Consider the following 9,981-nt stretch of genomic DNA (forward strand, 5'->3'; position numbering starts at 1 on the left):
CCACATTATGCTGAAAAAACTCAGCCATTACTGGATTTAATTCATGGCACACCTATGGCCATGAATGAACAAATAACTTGGAATCCAAGTGCTGAAAAGGCATTTACAGAACTGAAACTAGCTTTAATTCAAACAACAGCTTTAATCTTGCCAGATTATAAAAAACCTTTTGTTCAAACTGTGGATTGCAGAAATGGGTTCATGACCTCTGTGTTGTTACAAAGTCATGGAAATAAACTAAAGCCTTTGGCCTTTTACTCAAAGAAATTAGATCCAGTAGCGCAGTCTCTACCAGACTGCGTTAAAGCAGTATGTGCAGCGGCATTAGCAGTGCAAATGTCGGCAGACATAATTTTGTTCCACAAAATGGAACTACTAGTCCCACATGCTGTAGACGTTTTGTTATTGCAAAGTAAAATGAATTTGCTCTCACCAGCAAGACACATATTTTACACTGCAACACTTTTGTCCCAACCACACATTGTAATTAAACGATGCACAGTCCTGAATCCAGCAACATTGCTTCCATTGCCTAATGATGGAACTCCACACAACTGTCTAGAAGCTACTGAACATTTACAACTTCCTAGACCAGACTTACAAGACACTCCTTTGACAACAGGAGAAGTTTGGTTCGTAGATGGTTCATGTTCAAAAGATTCTACAGGTAATAACCAGACAGGTTATTCTATTGTTGCTTTACCTGATAAAATAATTGAAGCACAAAAGCTGCCAAGCACCCACTCAGCACAGGCAGCAGAATTGATAGCTTTAACAAGAGCATGTGAACTAGCTCAGGACAGACACTTGTCTGTCTACACTGACAGTCAGTATGTGTTTTCGACATTATTTTATTTTGCTAAACAGTGGGAACGCAGAGGAATGATAACATCAACAGGGAAATCTATCACCCATGCATCCTTGCTTAAAAACCTCCTACAAGCCATACATCTGCCAGCTAAATTAGCAGTTTGCAAGTGTGCAGCACACACCACAGGAAAGGATGAGGTTTCAAATGGAAACAGATTTGCTGACAAAATAGCAAAGGAAGCTGCAATAGGGAAGCATGGGAAAGGTATCTTTTCAGCACAAACTGAAGATCTACAAGTGATAGATAAAGCAGTGTTGAAAGATATGCAAGATAATGCTCCAAAAGTAGAAAAACAAATGTGGATAACGAAAGGGGCAACATTGAATGATGACAACATTTTCCAAGTTGATGACAAACCTGTTCTACCTAAATCCCTATTTAAAGCGGCAGCAATATTGACACACGGATCATGTCATGTGTCAACACGGGGGATGATTGCTATACTACAACAACATTTTACAACATATGGAATAAATTCTTACTTTCAAAATTTTTGTAGTGCATGACCGGTTTGTGTTAAAAACAATCCTCAGGGAAATGTGAGACCAAAAAGAGGAAGTTTCCCTAAACCTTCTTATCCATTTCAGACAATACATATGGACTTTATTGAACTTACACAAAGTGGACCATATAAATATTGTTTGGTAATGATCGATGCATTTTCTAAATGGGTTGAAATAGTCCCAGCAAAGCATGCAGATGCTTTGACAGTAGCCAAGGCTATATGTAAAGCTATTATTCCAACACATGGCATACCACAAACTATTTATAGTGACAATGGACCACATTTTGTAAACAAGTTGATACAAAATATGGCTACTCATTTAGGAATAACATTAAAAAATCATTGTTCCTACCGGCCACAGAGTGCCGGCCTCGTGGAAAGAACAAATGGGACTATAAAAAGTAGATTAAGAAAATGTATGGAAACTACTCATAGACCATGGCCAGAATGTCTAGATTTGGTAAAGTTGTATATGAGAATTACACCCACACAAGAGGGAGTAACACCATTTGAAATAATACACAGAAGACCATACAGACTGCCGATATTTTCAGCAGATTTGCAGAAAGCAGATGAGGAGCAGACACTAACAGATTATATGGTCAGGACTTTGAAGCAGAAAGAGGTGTCAAATGCAAATTTACTGCCCTCTGACTCTCCCCTCTCACAGGACTTCACACCCATCAAGCCAGGAGACTGGGTGTTTATCAAAGTCATCAAAAGAAAGAGCTGGGCCAGCCCACGGTGGGAGGGACCATTCCAAGTCCTTCTAACTACTCCAACTGCTGTAAAGATTGCTGAAAGAGATGTATCTTGCTGGAGCAAGATACATCTCAGTCACTGTAAGGTACAGAGAGTGTTAGACTTCTAGATTTGAGTGATGGGGAAGGACTACAAAGGGAATTTACAAATTTAGAGGTAAATTGTCTCAAAGTCCGGGAAGAAATCAACAGATCCTCACTCTTTTAGCCTAGAAGTTTTGACATCTCTGTATTCTGAGCAGCAATGAGGTCTTCACAAGCCAGGTGGAATCCCTGCTGTGCTGTGACTGTAGCATGTCTTTTGTCTTGGAGTGGGGGATGTCTCGCCGTCAACAAGATAAGGAGAGAAGCAGACACATCCTCCCCCCAGACTCATCCACATGACTACAGCACCAACTTGTGGTGGCAATTGATGAACAGGACTGCATATGAGGGGAACGAGACCAACTGCTATGTATGTGCACAGCTACCCTACTCCACACACAACTCAGGTTTGAGACCTGGAAATATAACTGAACTACAACAATTTTGTTTGTATGGAGCAAGCACACATCCAGGCTACAATAAATCAAACACATACAAAGGTGTTTGGGGAAGCCGGAATTATTCCAAACCGTTCCCAAGTGAGTATCTACACAGAGCACCACTGGCTACAGCTCCGTGTTCCCCTATGGGTGACACTATGCCTCTGCCACAGATGAACCTGCGACTACCAGAAGTAATCACTTTGGCTAGCCTCAAGCCAGGAGCCCTAGGTGTCTGTGTGTATAATAATGGTACCATCCATCTGGGGACGGTTCCATGGAATTTGTGTAACAAAATCTACACTTTCTGTGATAGGAAGGTGGACTTTTTCAACTGTAAAGCCTGCCAAGACAAAAACCACGTCAGTACTGCCTGTTCCATGAGATGGAAATCTGACCGCAACTGTACGAGAATTAACCTTCTTAAGGTGAGACAGTTCGATATCAGCAGCGGAACCAGAGGACGTCAAAATTCCACCATCTGCAGCACCATCGTTCCAGGGAACAGAGGATCCAGGACAATGGCAGACTGGTACTTTGTATGTGGACATACTGCTTATGCTTCTCTTCCCAGGAATTGGGGAGGACTGTGTGCGCTGGTTCCTCTCTCCAACCCAGTGACTTTCCTGAAAAAGGTCCAGGACACTCACAACAATGGACACTACCGCACTAAGAGAGACATCATGCCAGAAGTCCAAAGGTGGGGAGGCCTTACTACAAAAACAGGAGTTCCTTGGAAATTCAGGATCTGGGGTGGCGGAGAGAAGTTTATGCAAAGCCTATTCCCATGGGTGGGAGTAGGTGAAGTCCGAGACCATGTTGAAATCAACAGGTACGCTCTACTACGCCTCATCAACAACACATACCAGCTAGCCAACGGCACCGCAAAAGAACTGACTGCATTGAGAAACATGGTTTTGCAAAACCGTGTTGTGTTGGATTTTCTCACAGCCTCTCAGGGAGGTGTCTGTAAGATTATAGGCTCCACGTGCTGTACGTTTATCCCTGATGAATCGGGAACTGGTGGTACTATACATGACGCCCTGCATGAATTGGAAGAGCTTAAGAACTATATGGACAGTGCGACACAAGGGTCCCAGCCTTTTGATTTTTTATCTTGGCTCACCTCTGGACCCTGGTGGCAGTTTCTGTTAAAGATTGGGACACCCATCTTGACTGTATTGATTTTATTTTGTCTGTTTACAACTTGTATCATTCCATGTCTTCGTAGCATGATGTTAAAGACATTCAACACTGCTTTGATTAGCTATCAAATGGTCAGGATAACTTCTGACACAGATGAAGACCACATACAGTTCCAAAAGAACGAGGATGGACTGACAATGGGAACATATGATGATGTTCTGTAATCGAATAAAAGATTGAATCATTTGCTTTATGAATCCTGCACTGAAAATGTGAAAACAAGTGGTGTAGTGATGAAAACAATGTGCATTTGGTTTTTTTTGTTATTTTCTTTACTGTCTTTCTTTTTTTTTTTTTAATGGTCATAATTTTTTTTAAACATTTGTATTCTTTTTCCTAATAGTATTAGTATGTGTACCCTGTTTTTGTTTAGCCCTAGCATAGTTTTGTGTAACAATGATAAAAATAAAAAGGGGGGAATGTTAGGATAATTTTATTATCATTGTTACAACTGTTGTAGTGTTACTTGGGTCATCTATATGTTAATTGAAATAGGGGTGTGAGACAGAGTTGAGCTTACTTTAACACTACAAGTGTAATCTTTGATGGTGGTCTTTTGAGAGTTTCCCTTAGTCGTAAGACTGCGTCTGCTATCTGTTAGATCCTGGGGGCTCCTAATCTTATTAGCACCAGCCCCTTTTGTTCTTGTTTTAATAAAAGACAAGTTCTACTGCAGAGCTTCAGAACACATGGTGAACTGTTCTGAGGAGCAGCTCTCTGTGTCTTCTCCTTCTGCAGAAGCTTGGTTGAAAACTCATAACGTTGTCTGTGGTTCTTTCTTTGTATTTAGGTAAACTAAAATACCTAACAATGATTCATGGTTCATGCTTTTGGTAATTTTTTAGAGCTCCAAAATATGATTATATAAATGCTTTATATATATATAGGGAATGACAGAATGTCTTTTTTTTTTTTTTTTTACCAGATATTGTGATAGTTTCTGTATTTGAACAAGTGTGATTGAACACAGTTATATTATATAATTATATGATCATTTTGCACACAGTAGAACACCAAACATCTCTATTTTGAGAGGATAGAGAGATGTTTGGTGTTCTGCCTACTTTATACTTTTGAGGAAAACTATTGGATCTCTGGAGCGTTTCAGGGCTCTGGAGATAAACGCTCTTGTTGTGTTCTGTGTTTTCCTGTGTATTTATTTCTAGTTTTCTTGTGTGTCTGAGTCTCTGTGTTGTCCTGTCTCCCCGTGATTAGTTCCCAGGTGTGTCTCGTTCCCTGATTACCTCTTGTGTATTTAGTGTCACCTGTGTGTGTCTGTCTTCGTCGGGTCCTACGTCAGTGTCAGTCAGTGTACGTCTTGCTTCGTCCGTTTATGTCTAGGTACGTCTAGTCCTCGTAAAACCTGTTGCTACCTGTAGTGAGCTTCAGCCTTCCGCTCAGCAGTGCTGCCAGGTCTGTGGACTGTGTTTTCTGTTTTTTCGGTTCCATTAAACTCCTCACCTCACCTCATCTGGGTTCTACTGCGTTTGCCTCACCGTCACCACAACACCACTTCATGACAGAAGGACCCGACCAAGCTGAACGGTGAGGCACGCAATTACCATCATGGACCCAGAGGAAATAAAAGAATTAACGGAGACCATACGCGAGTATGAGGCTGCCATGTCCAAGCCGTACGCTGCTACAAGACGGCTTGGATTCGCCATCCGTTTGGGTCTGCTGCTGGACTTCTGGGTTCCACGTTTTCCGCTTCCTGAGCTGGTGGCATTGCAGAGGGAGGCAGAGTGAGGCAGCGTATGCTGTCATGGCTGGAGAACCGCTGCCTCCCAGACCCAAGACTCTGTCCTCCCGATCCACCACCCCCGTTCCGTCGCCTGAAGAGCCAGCAGCAGACCCTCCGCAGCCGGAGCCGCCAGCAGCGCTTCCGCGGCCGGAGCCGCCAGCAGCGCTTCCGCGGCCGGAGCCGCCAGCAGCGCTTCCGCGGCCGGAGCCGCCAGCAGCGCTTCCGCGGCCGGAGCCGCCAGCAGCGCTTCCGCGGCCGGAGCCGCCAGCAGCGCTTCCGCAGCCGGAGCCGCAAGCAACGCTTCCGCAGCCGGAGCCGCAAGCAACGCTTCCGCCACCCGAGCCCGTTCCTGCCGCCGCTCCAGCCGGCGCACCCGAGCCCGTTCCTGCCGCCGCTCCAGCCGGCGCACCCAGCCTGCTCCTGCCGCCCGCTCCAGCCGGCGCTTCTACAGAGAGTGCTTTCCCGAGACTCCTAGTGCTTTCCCGAGACTCCTAGTGCTTTCCCGAGACTCCTAGTGCTTTCCCGAGACTCCTAGTGCTTCCCGAGACTCCTAGTGCTTCCCCGAGACTCCTAGTGCTTCCCGAGACTCCTAGTGCTTCCCGAGACTCCTAGTGCTTCCCCGAGACTCCTAGTGCTTCCCGAGACTCCTAGTGCTTCCCGAGACTCCTAGTGCTTCCCCGAGACTCCTAGTGCTTCCCCGAGACTCCTAGTGCTTCCCCGAGACTCCTAGTGCTTCCCGAGACTCCTAGTGCTTCCCGAGACTCCTAGTGCTTCCCCGAGACTCCTAGTGCTTCCCCGAGACTCCTAGTGCTTCCCGAGACTCCTAGTGCTTCCCGAGACTCCTAGTGCTTCCCGAGACTCCTAGTGCTTCCCCGAGACTCCTAGTGCTTCCCCGAGACTCCTAGTGCTTCCCCGAGACTCCTAGTGCTTCCCCAGAGACTCCTAGTGCTTCCCCCGAGACTCCTAGTGCTTCCCCCGAGACTCCGAGTGCGTCCCCCGAGACTCCTAGTGCTTCCCGAGACTCCTAGTGCTTCCCCAGACTCCTAGTGCTTCCCGAGACTCCTAGTGCTTCCCCGAGACTCCTAGTGCTTCCCGAGACTCCTAGTGCTTCCCCGAGACTCCTAGTGCTTCCCCCGAGACTCCTAGTGCTTCCCCCGAGACTCCTAGTGCTTCCCCCGAGACTCCTAGTGCTTCCCCCGAGACTCCTTGTGCTTCCCCAGAGACTCCTTGTGCTCCTCGTCGCCGCCCCCGTGCGGCCCCAGAGACTCCTTGTGCTCCTCGCCGCCGCCGCCGTGCGGTCCTAGAGACTCCTCGTCGCCGCGGACGGCCGCCGGACAGCCTCCGTGGTTCCCGCCTCCGGCGCCGCGGACGGCCGCCGGACAGCCTCCGTGGTTCCCGCCTCCTGCGCCGCGGACGGCCGCCGGACCGCCTCCGTGGTTCCCGCCTCCGGCGCCGCGGACGGCCGCCGGACCGCCTCCGTGGTTCCCGCCTCCTGAGGCGCGGACCGCCGCCGGACAGCCTCCGTGGTTCCGCCTCCGGCGCCGCGAGGGCCGCGGACTCTCCGTGGTTCCGCCTCTGCGCCGCGGAGGGCCGCCGGACCTCCTCCGTGGTTCCCGCCCGCGCCATAGTTGGGTTTGTTTTGTTTGTTTTTGGACTCTTGGCCTTGTGTGCCTCCGCCCACCCGGTTGGGTTAGTTTTTTGTTGTTTTATGGACTCTGGACCCCCCATCCAGCTCCCCTCCGCCCACCCTCGTTGGGTTTCCCGTTTTGGGCGTCTGGGAGCCGCCCGTTAAGGGGGGGGTACTGTTGTGTTCTGTGTTTTCCTGTGTATTTATTTCTAGTTTTCTTGTGTGTCTGAGTCTCTGTGTTGTCCTGTCTCCCCGTGATTAGTTCCCAGGTGTGTCTCGTTCCCTGATTACCTCTTGTGTATTTAGTGTCACCTGTGTGTGTCTGTCTTCGTCGGGTCCTACGTCAGTGTCAGTCAGTGTACGTCTTGCTTCGTCCGTTTATGTCTAGGTACGTCTAGTCCTCGTAAAACCTGTTGCTACCTGTAGTGAGCTTCTGCCTTCCGCTCAGCAGTGCTGCCAGGTCTGTGGACTGTGTTTTCTGTTTTTTCGGTTCCATTAAACTCCTCACCTCACCTCATCTGGGTTCTACTGCGTTTGCCTCACCGTCACCACAACACCACTTCATGACAGCTCTCTCTGTTTGAGCTGAAATTGGAAGATTAAGTTTCTCCTTTCTGTCCTCCAGGGTGGGTCTCCTTCAGCCAGGCGAGAAGAAAGTGTCCATCAAGGCCACTTCACATGGAACTAAGCTGCTAGTAGCTACTTTGTCACACAGCAACAACTACATCACTGTGTCCAAGAGTTACCACAAAGTTTCTGTCAGGGCCCGTGATTATGAATCTGTTTTACCAAGCTCAACTCAAACCAAAATATGAACGAATAAAATTTACTTAATTAAGTTATTTTAAATATTTGTATAAAATTGTATTTGTGTTGCTTTTTTATAACATAACACTAGATATATGGCAAGTAATGCACTGATAAAACAAGATATTCGAATAATAAATGGACTATTGATGCTCAGCTATTACCATAGAAATACAAGGCATTGCCTAATTCAAATGAGTATTTTTTAAAATTTTATCCATACACAATTTTGAAACAGAGCAATAGTTTGCAGTCAAAGGGGGATGTTACAAGTGACTATAAATACACCACACATCAAGAAGTATCAATTCACCTGTAAAGGTTAACAGGCTGGCAGAAGAACAAACAAACTCTTAAAGCAACAGTTCAGATTTTACTCTGAAGTTTGGTTCTATTCATTGGTTTTGAATTAGTCATTAGTCATTATTACTTCAAAGGTTTTATTTAGAGTCTAAGCTGTTTTAGATGGCTTAAGGTTTACAGCACAGCAGCCTTTCTTGCTTGCTTATTCTTGTTGTGTTTCCACTTCAGTCACCAGGATAAAAAAGAAATGGCCAGTTCAAAAATGAAGCCTATGATAGTAAGGCCAGGGACCTCTGCTGGAGGAAGTGAGGACAGATAGGAGATTTTTCCCACATATTTTGGGAATGCCTGAAGGTGAAAGGCGAAGGTGAAAGAGATGATAAAAAGAGAAATAGGAAAAATACTAAACCTGAATATTACCTTGGAAATCCATAGAGTGGTTCTAGAGGATGTTAATCTTTCGTCAGAAGATACCAATACAAAATATATGGTGCGAGCCCTGGTGTTGATTGCTCACAAGGTGATCACGGTGAACTGGCTGAAACCACATTCACCTCCCCTGACTGTGACTGAGGACTGTCAACCTGATGGAAGATCTAACAGCAACCTTGAGGTTGCGGAAAGACATTTATAATAAAAGATGGTCTTCTGTAAATCTAAATCTGGAGCAGCAGGCCTGATTTTCTGTGATATTATAAGGAGGGAGGGGGGAGGGGAGTTCTGGACTATGTATGTTTGAAAGTTGTATTTGTAATTATGTTGCAATGTAAAAACACATAAGTGTGGACTATGTCAAGAAATTGTTTGAATAAAAGTTTAAAAAAAAGAAAGAAGCTGTTCAGCATTTATTAAAAACATTTGGTTGCTGTAATGTTAATAAAGATGTTACATTTGATTAAGGCAAATAATATAAACAATTTTTGAGATGCTATTTTTGTGCAAATGCAAATAAAAACAAAAAAGTATTTTCACTTTAAATGCCTCTTATTGCCAGGTATAAACAAACTTTATAAAAAATAACTTTAAATCAAAATCTTTCAGAGGTATACTTAAATATTTTGGTCGATGTAACAAAGCTGATTTACAATTAAAATTTTTTACAGCTAGATGTCACTATTTTCTAAAATTTCAAATACAGTGGCCTTCGTTCTAATTGTCTTCGATTTAAATCTGTTATTTTAGAACAGATTTAGTATTGCACAATACTAGTTTATTTGTAGTCTATATCTCAAGACAGCAACAAAAACCAGTATGACATGCAGCCCAGGTCCAGTCAGCCAAGAGAGAAACCATTTTAATCAACATGATGGGCAGCCTTTGGCCACTCAGCAATTTCACTCTCCATGATACCAATATATCCATGCATAGCTTAACCATCATAATGAGACTTGATTAAAATCAATAAATCCTACATTTCTTGTAATTCAACCTATAATGCGACAGGCTTCTCTGCCTAATGTATAAGTGGTTCCTCTGTGAAGCCTTGAATTAAATATTTCAAGTCCTCTGTGCCACTTTGTGTGATTCCTCAACTTACTTCTGCATGTATAATTAATGGTTTCTCTTTGACGTTCTTGATTACACTGAGAAGCAGGGCTGCAAAACAAATTAATAAATACCACTAAAGAGTAGT

The 9,981-nt window shown here is 45.0% G+C and overlaps 2 protein-coding genes across 5 annotated transcripts in view; both read left to right on the forward strand.

Annotated features, from left to right (window-relative positions):
* e2f1 (E2F transcription factor 1) overlaps positions 1-9,060 on the forward strand; it is a 48,818-nt gene extending 39,758 nt beyond the window's left edge. For 3 of the 4 annotated variants that reach the window (XR_006369827.1, XR_006369689.1, XR_006369749.1), the window contains exon 10: positions 7,864-9,060. The gene's annotated coding sequence lies outside the window, so the exon portion shown is untranslated. The remainder of the gene's footprint in view (positions 1-7,863) is intronic. The other variant, XR_006369789.1, reaches the window with a different exon arrangement.
* LOC122826785 (syncytin-A-like) lies at positions 1,730-4,986 on the forward strand. The gene is made up of 2 exons (XM_044109458.1): positions 1,730-2,591; positions 2,978-4,986. Exons 1-2 carry the CDS (start codon positions 2,566-2,568, stop codon positions 4,029-4,031), a joined length of 1,080 nt encoding a protein of 359 aa, XP_043965393.1. The 5' UTR covers positions 1,730-2,565; the 3' UTR covers positions 4,032-4,986.
* Positions 9,061-9,981: the final 921 nt, after the last annotated feature.

Source organism: Gambusia affinis, linkage group LG01, assembly GCF_019740435.1.
Source record: "Gambusia affinis linkage group LG01, SWU_Gaff_1.0, whole genome shotgun sequence".
Taxonomy (NCBI): Eukaryota; Metazoa; Chordata; class Actinopteri; order Cyprinodontiformes; family Poeciliidae; genus Gambusia; species Gambusia affinis.

Coding starts and splice junctions, on each gene's coding strand:
- LOC122826785 (XM_044109458.1), top strand. CDS start 2,566: ATGAGGGGAACGAGACCAACTGCTAT. Junction 2,592..2,977: donor GGAACGAGACCAACTGCTAT/GTATGTGCACAG, acceptor TTTCTGTGATAG/GAAGGTGGACTTTTTCAACT.